The sequence below is a fragment of the Acanthisitta chloris genome, unplaced genomic scaffold (genome assembly GCF_000695815.1).
Source record: "Acanthisitta chloris isolate BGI_N310 unplaced genomic scaffold, ASM69581v1 scaffold1623, whole genome shotgun sequence".
NCBI classification, from domain to species: domain Eukaryota; kingdom Metazoa; phylum Chordata; class Aves; order Passeriformes; family Acanthisittidae; genus Acanthisitta; species Acanthisitta chloris.
The window spans coordinates 21,509-43,880 of record NW_008664153.1 but is presented as its reverse complement, the minus strand read 5'-3'; the positions used below and the strand labels follow the sequence as shown (position 1 = coordinate 43,880).

Sequence of the window (22,372 nt, the reverse complement as noted above, 5' to 3'; positions counted from 1 at the left end):
AAAAAGTAGGCATTTCATTTGTCTGTAATTTCTGTATCTCCCCTTCTTGATGTGTTTTGCATTGAAATGGTCATCTCTCTCCCTAAGGGGTCTTGGAAACCCCTTTTGGCTGTTGAGAAAATAGCTTTTGTGGCATTACACAACTCATTTCCCAACTGAACCAGTGAAGATCCTCAAGAAAACTTGTAATGGCATTTCAGTTTGATTGCAGTTGATTCTGTCTTCGTTTTCTGAGTGCTAAGTGCAATACATTACATTGCCAGACCACGTTAGTTACTTAAGGGGGAGAAAGCTTCACTCACGATTGAATACATTAAAAATCAGTCACATTTTGTACCTCCTAATGGCTAACACAGGGAAATGATTTGCTGACTTCTATACATTTTGTGGCATTTTTGTCTGATAAATTGTGTAAGTCATTTCTTTTCTTTGGGCTTTTACTCTGAATGACCAAACACACAAATAATTGCAATCACCAGTTGTTGACTTCAGATGTTTTTCACCTTAGATAGAGTGGTTTTTTGGATATTTAAAGCTGCTATGAATAACTACAGAATGGTTTTAAATTGTTTTGCTTTTCATACTGCCTTAAAATAATTTGTTTGTTTTTTGTTGTTTGTTATAATTTAGGAAGCTAGATGTTCTCTTTAGAGAGAGAGGAAAAAAAATAACCAGCCTTTTGATGAAAGGTTTTTCGTCAAAATTTCCAAAATAGTCAGTAGAGAAGCTGCACTTTTTTTCAAGGGAACATAAAAAGACACAGTTTAATAATTACAAAAAAAGAGTACTAAGCCTTTTAGTGTCTGAAGAAGCCTTCTTAAACACATCTCAGTTTGGACATGCAAAAATTAAGGCATCCAAAATTATCACTTAGTAGTTTTCCTTTACAAATAATTAAACATCAAACTCCACTGTTTTAGCTTTTTACTAAACCTAGTAAAAGTTTTAGTCTGTCAGATATGAAATTACTTATTTTTTAAGTAATTCTGATTTTATCTTATGTCTTCATGTGAGAAATCTCTTCACAGCTAAGAAAACTGAGTAGTTTATGGTATGTTTTTAATCTTGTAGGTTTGTGAAAGAAAGATCTCTTTAAATGCTTGGGTGCATAAAGAACTGTCTTCTATGTCAGATATTGAGTTCAGGTTATGAGTTGAACTCTCAAAATTTGCAGCTTAACCCACTGTAAAATTTGTAGGCTATTTATTTCTTGATAACTTATTGTATTATATTTAGAAATGAAAAGAGTAAGTGGAAAGAATGAAAAGGAAACTGCTAAGTATGACATGTTAAACTTATCTCCAGATAAAATGCTTTAATGTTTTCACCTGGAATTTTTCAGTTTTCTGTGTTCAAAGTTGGTATAAAAGTTTCAGGTTTTCATACAGATTAACACGAAATAATCAAATTGATGCTACTATATTTCATGAGTTCACATGGAAATGTTCAGATTCAGCATGTTTTTTTTTGGTAGAAAATACTCTCCTCTATGCACATTATTCCTGAATGATTCCAGCCACAAGCTATAAAAGTTCTGTATTTCTGCTTCAGTTCTGGCATGAAAGATCCAGGCACAGCAAGACTCTTGTTAATTGTTTAAGATTCTGTTCAGTTCATAACAGGAAAAAATATCCTGTCTTTCAGTGTTAATCTTGAGTGTTGCATTTTCATTACCTACTTGTGTAAAACAAAATTATGGTTTTCCAAGCTGTCTTTATCCTGTTAGTTGCTGATGATTAAAGACAGCTTTAGTATGATTGCTTGAGAGGTATTTGCTACCAATAAACAGCAGCAACAAAATGTTCACTTTTCAGGATGGATGCTTTAAACAGAAGGAATAATGAAACACAAGTGCTGCAGAACTCTTTTACCAGGGTAAAAATGGCTAGGCAACAAATACAAGCCTTTAAATGGTGAAGGTTGCCATAGGATTGTGTTGGTGTAACCAAACTAAATTTTATTTTCTGCAATGGCAAATCAGCCTGTTTGTTGTTTTTCAGATTTCTTTTGGGTTTATTAGGATAAGTATCCTACTTCTGGAATGTGTGTCTCAGTCCAGAAAGCTGAGGAAATGACATTTGTGATTTCCAGATTGTTTGACTGTGACAAGGTGTTGCTTTTCAGAAAAAAGTTATTGCCTTTCTAATAGTCCTTTGATCTCAGTAGACTTAGTTCATGGCTGTGTGAAATTGTCTGTGTTTTGCTGTGACTCTAAGTTGCAGGAAAAAAAAAGATAAAATCTCTTCAGGCTTGGGGGAATTGCTGTCTAGGAATGGGAAGTGGCTGAGGACAAGAGCATTTCTGTAAGCACCAGGTTAGCCTGTAAAATGCTGAGGAGCTGAGGCAGCTGAGGGACAGCTGTGGAAAGAACCCGTGATGTGAGAATTATCTAATTTTACAAAAACGTCTGCCAGGGTGATTTGGCATACCTGCCTTTGCCAGAAGAAATTTATATCCAGTCTTGATCTGGTCCAATGATTAACTAATTTTTGTGTATAGTGGGAATCGCTGACCTTGCTTTAAGTGATACATACATTATCTATATCTATATCGATATCGATATAGATATAGATATATCTGTGTGTGATTTAGGTGGTTAATTCCTGCATATTCTGCATATGCAGATTCCATATCATAGTGGCATAAATCCTAAAAAAATTTCTATTCTGTTTACCTTTTCTCTCTGTCTCAGTCCTTAGTACAATGTTATTATGCAGATTTTCATTTCTCTGCTGTTGTGGTACTAGAAAGATATATCATAAGATAAAACTAATTTATTATGAAGGTTAATCATGCCACTCTAAAATGACAGTTCCCTTTCTGCATGTACAGCAGCCCTTTCTATAACATCTTTTTTTTTTTTTGGTACTCTATTTTTATTGCTTATTTCTTCACAGAAGTTCTTTAACTTAATTTTAATGCTACTCAATTAGTGATATTGCAAAAGTGTTATTGGGCACATCTGTTTGCTTTTTCATTGCCTGTCTCAAAGGTTGAATGTATGTATTTCCTATAAATGTTAATTGCTGAATGCTAAAAGGGTATCAGGGGCTTCTAGCTAAACACACATATCTAGAGAATTAAGTGACTAGACAGTTTTGCAATATAACTAATGTAGAAAATAGTCTCTGTAGGGCCGTTCTCGTATGAGTAGACGAATGGATTACGTAGGTGAACATTTACAGTGAAATTGGGCATTAAAATGTTGAATCTAATATAAGTTTATACTTGTCATTTCTTACTTAGCCTAGTTGCTGTAGAGAGAGGCTGTATCTCCTGTTTTTTTGATGCAACCTATGCCTTGCATACTATGAAAATTAACGAAGTAGTGTACCTCAGCATTTAATAGCATTGTCATAGCTTTCCATTTAAAAAACATCAGCAAGGTGTCTTAAAGCAATTATCCATGTGCAGCTACTGGTTTAGCAATCTTTCATGTAAGCAAACATATTAAGTTAAAGTAGCATTTGTAGTGGGCTCCATTTGAGAGAAAAATTGCTCTTGCAGCTATATGTTGGAGATGGGGGCTAAGAATAAGTGTTTTTAAATTCAATTGTTTAAAATGCATGCTTCATGGAAATAGTGATGGGTATTCTTTTGTTGTCAGCATCAGCAAGAACATTTATATGCTGAGCTAGCAACTCAGAATCAATCATACTGTGGATTTATTATTTAATAAATTCTATAGGGTTGTGGTTTTGCAGCATGGATTTCCTCTACTGGATTATATTGTTTACATATAATCTTTCTGTTCCACTTAGAATCTGAATGTTGTAGAAAAGAGTATTGTGAACTGCTATTTCCCTAAAAAAAAGAGTAGATATTGCCAGGGTGGCTTTTTTCTTGTTGTTTTTAAAACTCTAATGTCATCATTTCCATTAATAAGGAAAAATAGCAAAACAAAAGTGAGTTTGAATTCTATATTTTAAACAGGGTTTTTTTATTGTGAGCCATATGTTATTTATTTAAAATATTTAAATACTGATAGAAAGTTTTCATGGTAGTTAAGTATTTAAAAAACCTGTTTGGAAAAAAAGGCATGTGTGCATAATACAAACCCAAGTTGGACATGAGTGGGCACAGTAGTATGGGAAGATTCTTGAAGTTCAGCTGAACTCAGTGTTTCTATCTAAGGGAGCAGCACAGAGTACATAGAATCATTTAGGTTGGAAAAGTCCACTAAGGTTACCCAGTCCAACTATTAACCCTGCACTGCCAGGTTCACTAGGAAACTACTTACCCAAGTGCCACATTTACAGGTCTTTTAAACACCTCCAGGGATGGTGACTTCACCACTTCCCTGGCAGCCTCTTCCAATGCTTGACAACCCTTTCAGTGAAGAAATTGAGGTTTGGGATCTCAAAAAATAGGGAGAATATCAATTGCATCTCCTGTCCTGACTTCTGCCAGGCAAGAGTGATTGGTACAAAACATACCTTTAAAACTGATTCCAAGATTCGGCATCTTTCCACTAGCATTAGGTCTTGAAAGACAGTACTGCAGCTACAGTTGTAACTGTTGATTTACAGTACAATCAGAAGAGAAAACATTCACTGTGAGTGGTTAGGGAAAAAAAAGAATAGAAAATACTAAAGAAAATATGTAAAGAGGAGTTTGGGAATATTGAGGTAATGGAAGAATGTAAATCTTCTCTTATTTTGAAATGAAATGCAGCTTTAGGTAACAGTTAATTAATTAATAAACATACTTCATATTCAAAGCTCATAATTTCTCTTTTTATTATTATTATTTGGAATTAGGCCAGTGGCTAAAACCTGCAGTGAGATAAAAAGATTATGTAATTAAAATTTTTTTTCCACAGAATGTATGATAATACTGTCCTGCTCCTGCTGTTGCATTTGCTTAATAACATATATTCACATTTGCTTCAGTAGCAGCAAGGATAGCTTATATGTGTTTTGTGGTCTTTTTGGATTACTCCCCACATAGAGGTCCACAGATTGGTAGAAGTCCATTTTTCATCATGGACTTGAAAGCCTGAGATTAATTAAAATATGCTTTCATGGCTGTGAAACAGAATTTGTCCAGATAAGGTTTTTAAAATTGTTGTCCTTTTTCAAGGTATTATGCAGGGAACAGTTAAATTACTAGGAACTTGGTCAATGTGAGTAATTTATCTTCATGATTTATTAGAAGAAATTAACTGCTGAGCTTGTCAGAACCAGCTTTTTCATTGACAAAGAATCCAAAAACCAAGGTTCTGTGTCTTCTGAACTCCTCTTTTCTCCTACTCTTCCAACCATACTGACATTAGCAGTATAGAAACTTCATATGTGTGATGAGAATGCAGGTGAGATAGAGCAGCTATGTTGGTGTTTTTGGTGAAAGACACCAAATTAGAAATGTGTCCTTTGTGTGGGCTATGAGTACACACAGGTCAAAATTTAGACATGAATCCATGGGAAAATAAATTCCAGCAGATTTTGTGTTAGTCGGTGATTCTCCAGAATCAGTTGAGGAAAATTCAAAGACAAAATGCAGTGTCTAAAATGTGATGCAGTTGAAATGGGAGGAAACACTTGGCTGATTGGAGAGGAGGTCACACGTGGATTGCTGTGTGAGTAAGCACATAGAGCACCAAAGGGCACTGTGTAGGTGCTGAGTTGATTTAAATGTCCTTAGGGATAAGTGCTGCTGAATAGTCTGATTTCTCCATCATTGCATGGTCTGGGTATACAAGTCATATCTGAACTGCCAAAGGAAATGGTTTTGCCCTTCCACAAAGTGTCACATAGCTGCATTTGTTATTTTTACTGTATAATCCATTTTACCCCCCATTCTTTATTTTCAAGGTGATAAAGATACATAATGTCCAAAGGCTTTTATAACTTTGTGCTTAAATAATTTTACTGAATAGAAGCTAAAAGGAAGTACCACTTGCACTTTTGTGATCTCCTTCCTATTAAGTGAGCAATACTTGTGGGAGTAATCAAGTAAGGTTAGTTGGCAATAGCTTTTCTGCTTGTTGATATATTGACAGCCTTTGGAATATGATTTAGAATTCACCCTTTTAGATCCTTTATAACTTTTGTGCTGTCTTATGATGGTGCATCACTGTTAAGAGCAATTAACTATAAGCAGAATAGCTGTTAGGAATGTTTTTGTAAATTTTTTTTTTCACTGAAAAGTATAGCAAAAATTTGCAAAATTAACTTTTGCAAAGAGGCTTTTTCAGCTTCAAGTGCCTAATCATTCCGTAAACATAAAGTGGAAAACATGAATGGATTTCGGAAAACATAACTGATTATATAGTAGCAGCACTTCAATGGCATTTATTGTGGAGTGTGAAGATGATAGCAAAATTGTAAAATGTAGGACTCTGTGGTAACTGTAGGTGTTTTGGGTAAGTGGTGTGTAATGAAAGAGAGAAAATTTATCACCTGTCACTATGTGCTGCATAGAAATTTCTGGTATGTGTTTCTTGCAGAGAGTTTGAATGCCTGGGACCTCTTTAGCTCCTTCAGCTCCAGCTGGCTATTTAATAAGCTCTGAAGGCTGATCACACCATTGAGGTTCTGCAATTGTCGTATTCTGTCAATGATATCTTACATTTAATTGTGACTCTAGTCTGTCTATTATCTTTTTCTCTATTTGTCTCAGGCTGGGGCAGAGAGGTTAGAACGTGTATGGGATAGGACAGAGTCAGAGAAGGGCTCATTGTGTTATAAAACTCAATCACTCTGATAGAAATTCAATATCAGATTATAAAGTGGAGAATAAACTTTTATTTTATACAGGTCACCACTTAGTATAATGCCTGGTCTCAAGCAGGACCCTGTATATTAAATCTTTTATCTTAGTCATAGTTAAAACTTCAGTGAAAGCACAATATGATCATCAAGGTAAGTTCAGAGTTACTTTGTATTAGAGAAAGAGTTTCAATGCAGTGTGAATATTAGCAGGTAGTTATTCTTGTGGTCTGGGGACATATTGACATATTTACCAGAGAGCCATTATTAAGTTTTGTGCACTTGGTTAGGAATCAGACATTGGAATGTGCTGCCCAGGGAGGTGGTGGATTCACCATCCCTGGAGGTTTTTAAGATGAGACTGGATGTGGCACTTAGTGCCATGGTCTAGTCACCACGGTAGGGTTGGGCTTGATGATCTTGGAGGACTTTTCCAACCAGGTTGATTCTAGGATTCTGTGAATAAGAGGTGCTGCCTAAACAAGGTAGTAATTCAAATAAGCAGGGGAAGAAAAAGCCAAAAGGGAGTTCAAGAATTGGGAATATAAGGGTTTGTTTTGAGGTGAGACTATAACAGCCAGCAAGTGTGGCAGTGAGCCACTGTGGAAAGAATTACTTGACCCACTGAGCTTAAAATGGAGTGGAGTGATGATGTTATTGTCATTCTCCTTCTGTTCAAATTTCAAGTGCTTTTAAAGGTTTCTGCTCCTTGCTTCTAGAAAATTCTTGTTGTGGACTATACTTGTAGTATTAACTTTGCCGGTATACAACAGGTTTCAAAGCTTTTTGTTCACTTTTGTCAAAAGCAAAAGAGTTCTGTTATATTAGATGGTTTGCCAAACATCTGCAGTAATAATTTCATTAGACTTTTGAAACCTTATCAGTTGTAGCACTGCTTTTGTAATTGGTCTGGATTTCACCCTATATACAACAGATGTGTTTTTCATAACGTTCTGTATTGCACACTGAAATGGTGGATTTCAGTTGGCTATTCCAAAACTGCTGTTATTTAAGGTGTGGAGGAGAACCCCTAATGACATATTAACTGTTTTTAACTCTACAGAAATAAACTAAATGATGTGCCAGTGAAATCTGCAAAAAGCTTAATTGAAGTAGTAATATATGTATTAACATAGCTTGTAGGAAATGTGTCCAGGATGTATTAAAATCTATGAAAATTCCTTTAGTCATGCATAGTAAAATATGGGTGAAGAAATCTCACTTTTTGTTTTTGATTTTCCAGCTTGCACGTGCAGTGGACATGCAAATATCTGTCATATGCAAACAGGAAAATGTTTCTGCACAACTAAGGGAATCAAAGGAGACCAGTGTCAACTGTGAGTACAATTAAATGTAGCCTAAAGTTATTGCAGTTCATGCCTAATGTATAACCACTTTCCTCTGCCTCTTTTTGTTTTGGATTTTGGTTTGACCTTATAATGTTTTAGTGGTGAATCTAGTGGTCCCTACATATTCTAGGAAATTTCATATTAGTTAGACTTTTATTAAAAAATTACATCACAAATATTAGTGATGTTTTGCAGACACTACAGACTTATAAAAATCCTATTAAAAGAAGCAACTGGAGAACTACCTGTAGTTGTCTTTCTTTTTTTAGGTTTTTAAAAAATCATTGGAAGTAAAAACCATATGCAAAATCAGTAATTATATTCAATATATTTATCACATATCTTGATCAGAATCTGCAGTGATTAGCTTTTTAGCATTTTGGAGCCTTATTAAGGTGCTGTGTTAGACATTTTCCTACATCATTAAATATAAACCAGAGGAATGTGCAGACCTGTCATGGGAAGTACAATCTATGTATCTTGTTTTGTACTGGAATAGCTTATTGTGTTTAGAAGAAGAGTTTGCAACTTCAGATAGAATATAATAAATGGAGCACTAAGAACACAAAAGTACTAAAGTAGAGTAACTTGTCAAGTAGGAGAAATAACACATTGAAGTTAGTTTTGAATAGTCTTACATTTGAAAGCGTTCCTTTCAGTCCTTTCTAGCCTGTACAGTGTTATTAAATAGGAACCTTATTCCTTTCACAATTATTGTTATTCTAATAGTATCTGGCAAGAAAACCATCTTAGCAATGTTGGTTGGAACTGAGCAAAAGGCACATAAATACAGCTTATTCCTCTCCAGCAGTGAGAGGTGGCAGAAGGTGATGTTCTGCCTGCCACAAGGCATCTACTTTCACCAGATTTGTGAATTTGCCTTGATACACTTAATGAACTGGCTTGAATCCTACCCTTAATGCTGTGCTTGATAAACAAGTCAAGAAACAAAAATTTCTGATGCAGAAGTGATGTGTATATTCGTGAGAAAGAGCTGTGCTGGCAGGTATACTGTTTCTGTGCTGCCTCTGGGACTTTTTGTACAGCTAATTGAAGACTCAGGGTGAGACAGGAAATCAAGATAAGGACTAAATGATGAATTTTTATCATGACAAAAGCTGGAGTGATAATATCTTTAAACTCTGACTTAAGTCTTCACTGAGAATTTTTTTTCCCCTCTCTTTGTGTCCAAACAATTAATCAGTTCTACATGTTAATGAGTGATTTGATTACCAGCATACTGTGGTCTTATATTGATGCCATTCTACCTATTTACAAAGAATGGGATGAAAACCAACTACTTCTCTCTACTTTGTAACACTCCAACCATAGAAAACAGTTTCTCTGCTCATTATGCAGATTCTCTACCAGCTACCCTCCATCTAAGGCATTCTTTATTGACATTCCCCAGTCTGTATTTCATGTACCTGTGTTGCTTTCCCTTTGTCTTTTGTCTGGTTCATCATTGTCTTTTTCCACTCTGATTTGAAGCTTTTGTCTGATGTAATTGGTTGTGCTGCTCAGCTGTATCTGTCTGGTGTCCTGAGTTTGTCTCTCCTAAAAGGTTCTTGTATCCCATTTACTGAACTAGAAGAGAAAAAGTTTTCCTGTCCTGGTTAGGGGTTACAGCAGTTCAACAAGATAGAGGAAATGGAAATTTGAATTTTTACTTTTCAAGAGTGAATTTAAAATTTCAGACTGAAAATCTCTGGTTTTGTCACATTTACTACATTTCCCTTCTAGGTTCATACACAGACCAAAGGCTTATCCAGGGCAAACTGTGGTGTTAAAGCATTTGGTATTCCAAGTGGTGGGTTTTCTGGTGGTGTTGTGTTGGGGTTTTTTTGTGTTTTTTTTGTGGTTTTTTTTATAAGTAAAATCTGCAGAGCAACCATTGTTAACTTGTTTTTGGCTGTGGTGAGATTTCAGATTGTGAGATTTCACATCTGTTGGATTCATAGACACAAATAAAAATTGAATTTCTGCTCTTAAGTCCTTTCCTACTTCTGCTCTTTAAAAATATACCAAAAAAAAAAAAAAAAAAAGGCGGCATAGACTATCTAGGTTATGAGAACAGCACATGTAGAAAAAGACCAGTTCCAGTTGTAGACACTTTGAATGTATTAGGAGACTACCTAGGATAAAATTTCAGTTCCAGACACTCATTGTTAAGATCATTTGATATCCTGAGGAAAGCAAATAACCACAGATTTAGAGTTGGAGCACATGTCATTAGTTGACATGTTTAGGATCTCACTCTGATGCTGGCTTAGGGAGTGTGATCCATTCATGTATGGAAGTTTCAGTCAAATGTTTTTTAACAATTTCCCTCAGAACATCAGGAGATGTTGAATCCCTGAATCCAGTGCTGTGCTGCCATCTAATTGTAAACTTCATATGAAGAATATGAACTTGATCAGATTTGTATTGTGTTTAAAAAAATAGAAAACTATTCCCTCTGTAAAAACCATCTGTACACTCAAAACCTCTTTTGAATGTATTGTATTATCAAGATATATCTATATATATATATATAGAGAGAGAGATATATATATACAGTCGCTACTTAATAGGTAAGAATCAATTTAAATCAGCTAAAGTCTTTACTTGTATTTATTTATTATATTCTATAGGAATCATCTGGAACTTGATTCAAAGTGTGAATACCGCTCTCCATTGCTTTTTTATTTTTGCTACTGATTAGTTAAACTGTTGTACAATCTCAGCAGCAAACCTATAATACTGTGATTTCTAAAATAAGGATTTCTGTGAAAATTCCAAACTCTAGCCATTCCATACGAAAGTGAGATTTATATTCCTGTCAAGTACCCTATTGATTAAAAGTCATAGCTCCAGGGCTGTATGTTATCTTGCTCTGTCCCTCCCTCCATCTCCTCCTCCTTCCCTCTTGTATTTGCTCATCTGAAGTACACACCATGCCTTGTGGGCAGAGCTTTCAGGAAATAAAGCAAAGTCCGTTAAGACTTTATCTTTTTTTTTTTTTTTCCTTTGTTCATCCCTACTTTGACAGTTTTGTGCTTTGATGGAGGATCTTTGTTTTATTTTATTTGTAAGTTTTTTTTAAAATTTAGTATACCCATCTTCAGTTGTGTTACTCCTGGAATGGTGCTGTTGGATAGCATGAAGCACATTTCCATTTAAAAACTAGAATTAGTGTTGTGTAGGAGCTTTGAGCATACATTCACCTTCTATTTTGCAGCGTTTCTTTAATGACAAATGATTACATTTCTCCCCAAAAATTAGTATTTTTGTTTCCTTTAGGTAGGTAATTTCAGTTGGTAAAAACCCATAGTACTTTCCTAATCAGAAGGAACTGATTAGAGTGGTTAGTTTCTTCAAAGTAACTAGACTGTAAAACATTTTAAAAAAACCAAATAAAAATACTAAGAGTTTTGTTTTCCTCCTGAATTTTGATAATGAAATATGCCATTGACAGTAGCAGGAAAACCATATTTTTAGGTGAAAACTATTACTTCAAGGAAGTTTTGTTTAATTTTCTCTAATATTTGATTTACTAATCATTTTATTTCCTCATAGAATTCAATCTACGGAGGTTTTAAAATTTCCATATGTTACAGTGTATCTGTGTGCAGGATTATACGCAGATAACTTCTCAGGGGAATGGGCATGTGGAAATGTAAATACTATGCTAGGGGAATGTTTCAAAATTAATATTTTGATATTAATTGAGAGAATTTTACAAGATACAAGGAAGAAAAATGAGAAAATGGTGGAATTGAGTGAGTAGTTAAATAATTCTTTGAGAAGTTTCAGTATGTCTGTGCTCTCCGAGCATAAACCTTCACCTGCCAATGTGTCTGTAGCTTTTGTCATCCCTTGTAAATCTCAAGATATTAATGAGGATATGGATACAGAGTTACAAATGCTTGGTGGAAATAAGGTTTCATAGTGAAGTTTTCAAATTGTCAGGTTTTACTGGACATAGTGTAACATTTATTGCACTGTACTTCCCAGGTCCAGCGATTGCTGTAGTTTTGGGGGAAGGAAATCAATCTCTCTTGTTAAGTACTTTCCACTGTGGCAGATTTCAGGCTATTGGATGTGCCTTATTGGCACTGAAACTGTATGATTGAATGGTGGGAAGGTTAGATATCGTGTTAGTGTATCTACGTTCGCAGTGATAAAATAATACTAATAATACCTAACTGGGAAACATTAAAATGTTGGGAACATCTGCTGTGGTAAAAAAACTACCAGAAAACCATGCAAGAACTGGACTAAAATTGGGTCTCGGAACTGTAATGAAGAACTACTAGTTGGAAATAAAACATTGCGAGGGAAAAAAAATCCTTGTTTTCAATCTTGTATTTTATAGTATGTTTTATGTAGATGTAAGAAGGATAAATGTGAAGTTGTAAAGTGTATGGATCTAGGGTCTTCTAGAATGAAAAAGTAATGTTTTGCTCATTTTAATGCTAATAAATGTTTAGAGTATTAATTTCTTAGCTATACTGTTATTTCTTCTGAAAAGGTCAAAGAAATACTATTTTATTTATAAAAATATATCCTATTTATTTGGCAAAATCTTCCCTGTATGCAAGCTTTAAATAGCTATTTAATAATGTAAGGATCCGTGCATAAATAATAAGCATTTATTGATAGTTTGGTTTGTATAAAAATAAGATTTTTTAGTTTAAAGGCGCCTGCTAGTATATAGATTCAATACTTTAATATTATGGCCTATATTCTGGAAACAAATGTCATTAGTTCTGTTTAAATCCAGTGTGAGTGGTAAAAAAGGCAGTAAGACTTTTGGAATGCAGTAATTTTAAAACAGTCAGTATGGATATTCCTCATTTACTGTATTATCTTTTATTTAGAAATTTACCAGGGAGGTGGTGGATTTCACCATCCCTGGATGTTTTCAGGATGAGACTGGATGTGGCACTTAGTGCCATGGTCTAGTTACCATGGTCGGGTTGGACTTGATGATCTTGGAGGTCTTTTCCAATTTGGTTGATTCTATGAGGTGTTTTCTACTTCTTCACACTGAGTCCAGTATTTAAATTTTCAGTTTAGCAGAGAAATTTGGCAGAGCTCTGCATGTTATTCCATTTACCTATGATGTTTAAAGGAGAATTCCAGCAAAACATGCCATGTATTTTTCAGTGGGTTTAGTAACTGCTTGTCTCCTCATTTAACTGCCTGAAATTTTTAGCTTGTTTCTGTAAGGAGAGGTTCAAGTCCTTAGCTAGTTCTCAAACCGCTGGATCATTAGGTTTCTAAGGAGAACAATAAAATAAAACTCCCACTTCAGCATTAAATATATGTTGCAAATGTACTAATCTTGTGCTCTACATGTAATAATTATTGCCAGATCTATCAAGGATTTGAGATACTTTTTTTTTTTCTTTAATTCATACTTCTGGCATCAATCATTTTTCCTTAAATTGCAGCTTTCATTTAAACAATATGTCTAATATCATAGCTTCAGTATGTGATCCAAATGTATTCCAGTGGCTTAAACTCTCAGAAGGCACTTGAAACATTTGAGAGTTCAAATCAAATATGAAGTAAAGTAAAATATGGGGTTTGGCAATATTGTATGTCACTATCAGCCTTTTTGTTGGTTTCCCTTTGTTCTGCAGTAAGCTCCATTTCTGTGCTTTGGTATATTCAATATATGATATGTAAAGTTCATGAGGCTCTCTGGGACCTTTCGGAGTTGCAGGCTCTCTGTAAATGAAACTACACTTTTTGTAAGCATTATTACTTGCAAACATTACATTTTATTCAGGGAAGCTTCCCAACTTTGTAAAAATAGAGAATAAGTAGAGTTTGAATATCCTGTATGACTCCTAGAAGTCAGTGTTCTCAGTGGAGAAATGAGAATGAGGTAGTGGCTAAGAGAGAAGCTGCAAGTACCTTGCAGAGAGATTTGTATGTTAGTACTTTATTGTGGGTCAGTTGTGAATGTATGAAATCTGGAAAATGCTGCACTATTGATATCGCAATGTAAAACTGGTTATGTTAGCAAGATGTCTCTTGCCAAGTGCTGCATTAAAATGGTACTTGTACTTTTCTTAGGTGTTCTTGTCCCATGAAATATGCCTTTTATCTTCTTGAGTTCAGTACTAATTGTCTAGAAAACAGGGAACAGCTTGGGCATAAGGATTTCTCTTTCGTGAGAATAGAGTAATTTTGGTTTTGGCTTCAAAGTTAGGATCTTCCATAACTGTATGCACATAAATAAGTATGTCTTTTGGTTTGGCAAGCTCAGCAAAGCCAAGTCTTCTCATCACTGGGCATCAGTTTTTTCCTAAGGTTTTTTTTATAGTTATTTCCTCTTCAGGCTACCTCCAAAAATGTAAAGTGCAGAGCAAACCAGATATTTTTTTACGACATTTCTGACTCTCCTGGCTGTAAAATAGGAATGCAAGCAGTGTCCCTGTCTCCTGTGCCCAACTGGTTTATGTTAGTATGTGTGCTGAGTATAGATTTAATTTAATTAAGTAATATATTTTTTGTTTCCTATTTGAAAAAAATATATGGTGTCAGACTTTCTTTCAAATGAAGTGAATCAAAATGCCTTGTTTTTAAATATTGTTCCTCCAGTGCTGTGGCCATGCCTTTCAGTGATTGCCATTTGAATAATCTGGTTTGGTTGGTGCACATTACATCAGTGAAGCAGTGGAACAGGACAGGCTGCCCAAGTCTTTCAGGAATGACATGCTAATGAGATTCGTTTTGAATTCCAGTGCTCAGGATGCATTTGTTATACAGCAAACCTCTTTATATAAAATGCTAGTAAATTTTGGTGCTATGTGTTGCTATAGACCCAATTGTCTAGGGATGTGCAGGTATGGTAATGTTTCTATGTGCTGTTTTTATTATAATAGAGTAGCAGAGCTGAAGAGAATTGACAGGTTTGCAAGTTCTTTAGGTCTGAAATACACCAATAAAGGTTTAATGCTGAATATAAGCTGAAGACAATTACTCTGGCTTTAATTAGTTAGGTATTGAGTCTGGTCTGAGATGAATTTAGGAGTGGGAATGATGTTAATGGTTACTCATACAGGAAAGAGAGAAACAGGCAGAGTCTGTGCCCCATGGAAACGTTACTGGGAAGGAGAGATGAAGTGTGACTAGGCCTGCTATAAAGTTGCTTTATTATTGAGTCTGATTTTTGTTTCGTCACCCAGCAAAGCTGGAGCATTAGTTTCTATGCTTATTTTCAGAAAGAAGGAGGGAACAAAGAGTCCTGTGGGTTGGGCTGGCTTTGCATGTTACCTAGCACTAAGTTTAAAGCTAAATTGCCTATGTCTGCATTGCACAGTGCTTTGCCTTAGTCTCAGACAGCAGGGTCAGAATAGGCTGAAAGACTAAAACTTGAAGTTTTTTCCCCCCCCTGCTTCAAGCTGTTGAAAATTACTGGGCTATGCTGCATTGCATCCTTCAGGGTGTGCAATGAAGACACCTAGGAACACTTCTGTGTCCAGGACCAGAACTGCAGTTAAGCATTGGTGAGGCTGAGTAACGTTGCATAAGCCAGAAATCAGTATAGTTCTTGTAAAACACCAGCCCAGTGGGAGAGGTACTTGCAGTTACACCATCTTTTGGCATTGCTTCCTTTGAAAAGATGTAAAAGGAGACAAGAATTTCTTGTAAGACAGCCCATGTAGTGTTGTTCATATTTCAGGAAAATCATGTAGGAGGTTCCTGGCCATGGAGACCTTCCTCCTCTCTTGCCTTCCCAGTACTCTCACTGCTCCATTGTGAAATGAGGTGATCTGCTAGGCATGTGGCTCCACCCCAAAATGTTTTGCAGTTGTTGGCCTTGTTGGCTTGCTGCCCCCTGCAAGCAGTTTGGGTTAACCAGCTGCTTCTTGTCCCAGTGAATTGCAGTTACCCTTTACTTACATATGGGCACCAGAATGAGATGTTAAGTAGCAGATGCTGCTAGAGGATTTTGATTGCCAAATTTGGAGATTTAGTAATTGTTGATGAACTTCTTTGTATGGCTTCACCTTTCTCCTGTGCTATCTACTAAGGAGAAAGTACGTAACGTTTTCTGGTAGAAATGCTTCGATATATTCTTGTAAAAATCCTTCATGAAAATCTTTCCCTGAATCATTTATGGTACCACTGTACTGAGGAACTAGCAAGATTCTTTTCCTGTATTTTATTAGAGAGAAAGGAGAATTGGTACATTTTCTGAAATGATTATTAGCACGACTGAGGTTTGGCTGGCTGAAGTCAAAAGAGAATAGAATTGCATTGTAAAGAGCATGATGGTTTAGTTACAGACATTGATTTCAATACACAGAACTGGTATTTCATTATATACTGCTGGACTTTAAATACTCTGTAATGGAAACTCCAGCTGTGAGCTAAACGAGTCAAAATTGTTGTGGGCCACAGGTATATTGACTTGGTGCAGATAATGTGGTTTCTTCTCATTTGACACTAATCTGTAATAAGAAGATGATTTCAAAGGAACTCCAGCTCTTTGTGCACCTAGTGAATTTTGCATGTTTAGATAAATTCTGACCTTTTTTGAGGTTTGTGACGGGGAAGATTCTACGGTGAGTTTATTAAATGGCATTTGTTTTTGTGGGTTTGCTTTTTTAAATTTTGATTTCTTAGCTAAGGCTGCAATTTCCTGAAATCAAATGACAGCATTCACTGAGGCACAAAGCATCGATTCCTAGTAAATGATTAATAGCACTTATTTGCATTTATGCTTTTTAAGTGACTGAAAATAGGGTTGGTTTTTTTTTTATTTAAAGGAAAATACTTTTAAATAGAAATGAGTAAGTGATTATTTGACCTGTTCTATACTTAGTGTATTATTAATAGCCATAATTTTCTATCTGAGATACTTGATTAAATGTAGTCTGAACTTTATTAAAATGGATTTTTAAAAAAAACTATAAAACAGCTTTGTAATTAAAGCCAGTAGGAAGTACATATAGGAATTGCTTCAGTTAAGTTGTCTCATGAACTATCAGGATATACAAATAAAATAAAACATAGGATATTGCCTGTCAAAATAACTATTTCCCCTACTATTGCTGTATGTGGAAAATTCAAAATATATGCTTAATGGGAGGTGAGGTGGAATTTAACCATTACAACATGTTTTTATTTCCTAAGTGTAACTGATGTGCCACACTCCTCTTACACACTCCAGATTTCCCATTTTAAGCTGGGCAGAAAAAAAATGTTCAGTGAGAATTCACAAGGAAAATCATGGCACTGGAATCTCTATTAAGTTTGCCATTCTAAAAGAATATCAATTGAATGATTTGAAGGTGATACTGATTTTATCAATTGGCAGTTAACTGAAAATATTACCTATTGTAGAGTTGTTTTCTGTAATTCCACAAGAAGTATTTGGTAGCTTTCAAGTGATTCTCTTGCTGATGCTGTTGGATCCAGCCAATTGATCACAGAATTTTGGTGAGGACTGAGCAAAGGCTGAAGGTACTGTGTGTGTGTCTGGTGTCAGGGCTTGTGCTATCCAAGTCATTACATAGCAGTGGATATACTTTTTAATTCAAGGGAAAGCAGTTTTCTAAGGTACATCCATCCTGAACATCTATGTTTTCCTTATTTTTGATGAACAAGTTCAAGGTATATAGTAATCCCAACGTTTGATTCTTTTCAATGAAATAAATTGTGAGTTTAACCAAATAGATTTTGTGAATCTCAGGTTCTTCTCAGTAGAGCTACAGTGCTTGTGACTTCTTGAAGCTCTTGAAAATTCCTTCATTATTCTCAGATCTTAACCTTCAGGTAAAATAATATCCAGTGTGTGGTGTAGATCTGGACTTATAATTTGCATCTGATAGGCCATTAGTATGGTAATTAGTAATTGGGACAAGAGTTGTTAGAGTTGAAATAGACATCTGGTTTAATCAATTTGTCATTAAGCTGATGCAAGTATGTAGGTAGCAATGGGAAAAGAAAATACCAGTGTGAGAGCTCATGGCTCTCTATAAGCTGTCAAGGCATAGCTAAGTTTGAAATTGAAATAGTGCCTCTTTATCTTGCTTGATATGGATTGCTCAGTACTCAACTTGCTCAAAATACCATGCCCTGTTTTTATTTTAAAATCTATTTTCAAACCCTTACAAATAAGTATAAGAAATGAAGCTACATTGTGATGAAAACCCTGTTGATAGATATATCTATCAGCTTCAGCTTGTGATATTTATTCATTTTATTTACTAAGAAAGGGAAGAAAACCAGGTTTTATACAGCAATAAGGAAAGGCTAGGTCAGGTGGGTACTGAAGACACTATTTGTTAGCAATCTCCTGGTGATGGAAAGATTGCTTTTCTTCTCCTCTTATAGTCTCTAATAGAAGTAATATGCATCTTCCTACTGCTGTTTTCATTTTCTGTTTTCTTTTTCACTCAATTGTATACCTCTCTATATAGATGAAAATTTAGCTGCAATAGTTATATTTCTGGTTTTAAAGTTAAAACATTTTGTTTCACATTGTTGACAGTTATTAGTTTTAAATTGCTTCAGTAGCTGCTGGGAGTGTTAAAAGAAGTTTGCACATAAAAGATTAAAGCTATGCATAGCTAGAACTAAGAAATGTGTTTTGGTATTAAGGCATGGGAGTGAGAAATGCATTACTTCTTGTTCCTTTTTTTCATGAAGCTTCTGATAATTATATAGACTAAGCACATCAGTTACACAATGCTAAATCATGCTTCAAGAGTCCTCAATCTGAGGAGCTGCCAGTTACAACAAACTTATATTCTGTTAGAGTTGTTTGTGTAGACATCTAGAAGTCATGCAGGTTTTTTTATATATTGAATCTTCTTTTCCATCTCAACTCTGTCTCCACACACTTGTTGCAGGAGAACCCATGTTCTCCTGCTTCCCCATCTCCTAAGTGCAGGCAGCCCTAGAGAAGATTTTTGGGCCACTTCTCTATCAGTGATGGGCTATCTAAAATAATATATTCTTTTTTATTCTGTTGCACAGATAAGGGCACTGCATGCAACATTTTAGAGTTTCTTAGAAAACTAGACATTGGAAATGTAGTTTAACAACGTAAGAAAAAATAGGAAGCTCTAAAATTCTGTGGCTTCAGAAATGTGAAGTCCTATTCTACAGCTGATTGCTGAAATATAATGTGATTTCCAATGCTGTTGTTCTTCCTTGCTGCAGATTTCTCTACTTAAGAGGAATGTTTATTTCACTCCTGTTGAAAAATCTGGAGATAGACTTACCCGGGCTAAAGAATTGTGCAGGCTGAACATATGTAAACACATGTTTATGTAAACATCCTTTTTTTTCTTTGCCTTCATTCTTAGCCTGCACTATCATTTGAATGAGATAAAATAATAATCTATTAAAGACAGTAAATTAAATTAAACATTGTTGCTGAAAATCTATCTGTAGTATTTTACCTCACAACATTTGACACCAAAAGTAAATTCTCCATCATATGCTAGGTATTTTCAGGGAATAACTGATAAGGCAACAACAAATAGCACAGGACCAATTCTGTCTGTACTCAGAAGCTGAAAGATGATAATGTTTCTAAAATACTAGAAATGCTCATTCTTTTCTTCTTTTGTACTGAATAATCACTATTAAAACATAAATTAGGCTGCGTGACCTTTGCATGCTTTGAGCTCTCTATCTTTTTTTCTTGTGGATATATTGAAGAGCAAGTGGTATTCTTTATCTACCTTACTAGATAATGGGGCTGGGGAGCTTGATTACAAGGACATAAATCAATCCAGGAACCCTGATGATATCCTGAACTTGAGCAGTGAAGCCTGAGTGGTTTATTAGATTATCACTTCCGAAGGACTGACGTACAGATTTAGTTCTCCAGCTCCATCTATTATTTTTATATTAGGAGAAAAGTAATTTTTTTCTCAGCAATTTAAGAAAAGAACAAAGTACAAGAAGTCAAAAGTAAATACTTAGCTAGGAAAGCTGTTTCAAATAGTGTCAGGAGTCTGAAAATTTGATCTGCCACAGCACTTTTCTTTACACAGAACAACGACAAGTTTAGCACTACTGAATTACAGCAGGAGGCCAAAGGGAGAGCAAACCAGCATGAGAAATGTGTCCAAAAGTGCTCACTGTCTTGCAAGAAAAGATTTTTGGGTTGCTCACAGAGAAGTGATAAGAATTAAAGGGTAAAGGAACAGTCAGATATGCTGAAAGAGATTTAATAAATCAGATTTCATAAAGAAGGTTTAACTTTTAAAAAAAAAAAATAAAAAAAATTGTCCTGGAAATGAGTTCTTACAAGATCCATAAGGAGATAAGGGCAGCAATTACTTTCTAACAGATGCTACAAAATGACTTTCTAATCCTGTTCTTGTTTAGGTTATTTTGTCCTCTCTTACGTATAGTCTTGATTTAATCACAGATTTGGGCCCTGGTTGAGATAAATATTTGAAAACATGGTAACACCTTGTTCCCTAAGATGGGATATTTCCCTGATTTGGCAAGAACTGGGGGACATAGGGTTTACTTCTACTTTCTCCAGCTCTAGGGAGGCTAATTGCAAATTGTCAAGTGTGGAAAGCAATAAAAGCATCTCAAAACAAGTTCACAAAATTTGTTTCGCTTCTGATACTACTTTTGCTTCAGTCCTTTTCCTTCTCTTTATTGTTTGTTGTTGTTTTCTGTATTTGGTAAAGGTAAGGGATTTTTATTTTTGAGGTAAGGTAATGTTGAAGGTGACAAATGATTGCAAGAAATGGAAAAATATATAAATCAATCCTTGATGCTGAACAGAAAAATTGCCTCCTCCTTAGTATGAATAAAAGAAGAGGTAACAGTGCATCTAAACAGATGAACAACTTCTCTGCTGTTCAGTGCCAGCCATGTTTAAGTTAAATACCTCTAAGATTCAGAAGTGGGAATTATGTTAATCCATTATTTGTGAAAGATATGCATTATTTTGGGTTCTATTTTTGAAGAAAATGCATTTGAATTGTACTTTAGGTTTTTTCCATCTTTTTTCTCTTGTATTTAAACCACCCTGACATGTATAGAATCAAATGCATTTTGCAACTCTGCTTTTAGGGTAGGAAAAGGAGAAAAGTTCGTGACTTTTTGTTTTCTTAATGCTCTTGTCTTTTTGTCATTGACTTTGATGAAACCTTATCTGGACCATTACTTTATTGCTTTCACTTTTGCATTTTTGGAAAATAGTTAACTGCATGATTTACTTAATGGTTTGACATTTGCTCTTTGTAAGTTTGGTGAGAGCTTTCTCTGTGCTCAGGTTTGTAGGGTTGCATCTGCCTGTTTTTCATTGTCTATTCAATGTTCTTAAGTATTTTTATGTGGTTAAAGTTCTGATAACATTCCAGGTTGTTTTTAGACTTAATTGTTATGCCACAGGATGTTGATTCTTTTAAGTGAAATATTCGAGCCCATACATACTCCACACCTGTCCTCATCCTTTGACACTTAATTTCTTCAGCCTAAGAATCTCTTGTGTCTTGGTTTTATTATATTGGTATCAAATAAAATTTTCTGCAACAGATGTTCTGTAAGTACTGACCTTAAAATAAATTACAGCAAATATTCAGCAAACAGTAGTTCTTTCATTGGGAGGGAAAAAAGAATGAAAGAAATGGTGACTAACATAGGTTTGTTATAAACATGCTAGAAGTTAAAATTGAATTATTGCGGTTAAATGCAGGCCCAGAAGCAGAAAAGAAGCATTGAATAGTACAACCCAAAGATTATTCTGAGACATCTTCTTCCTCCATAGTGGATATATTGAGCTATACTCCAAATATATCCAACTTTGTGTTTCTAAATAGTATATTGTATCAGATTTTCTGTGTGCTCATAACATTGTAGATTGCCACACAATTCATTAAGATACTGTAATGAAAACTACCAGGTAACATTTTGTGTGAACACTGTCTACTGCAAATTGCAGCCACAGCTAGAATTCATGAATATTCCTGACAGAAAACTGTACTTTTTGCTTCCACAATCCAAGCCTGACTTGCAAAATTTTCTTCTCTTATGGCAGTAGTTCTGATAGTGCACATTTTGTTTTTAAAACAGAATATTTCCCTATAGTCCATGTATGTTGAGGTGTTTATGGCAGTTAGATATTTTGCCTTTTGAATTTGTGCTCATTCCTATGAGTATTGTCAATATTATGAATAAAGGAATCCAAGATTGCTTGTTAAACATTCTGCCATTTCAAAATCAATGTGGTGCTTAAGACACTTCTCCAAAGCCACTCTTGAAGTACAACTTTGAAATCAGAGGGTCACTTCAGTTATATTTTCTTTAAAAATAAAAGTCCAGAAGGGA

The 22,372-nt window shown here is 35.0% G+C and overlaps 1 protein-coding gene across 1 annotated transcript in view; it reads left to right on the top strand.

Moving 5' to 3' along the window:
* Window positions 1-22,372, top strand: part of LOC103798922 (attractin-like protein 1) — a gene marked incomplete at both ends in the record, with an annotated part of 177,051 nt that overhangs the window by 142,791 nt on the left and 11,888 nt on the right. The window contains 1 exon segment of the mRNA XM_009071208.1: window positions 7,954-8,047. Within this exon segment, the coding sequence (XP_009069456.1) occupies window positions 7,954-8,047 (94 nt within the window).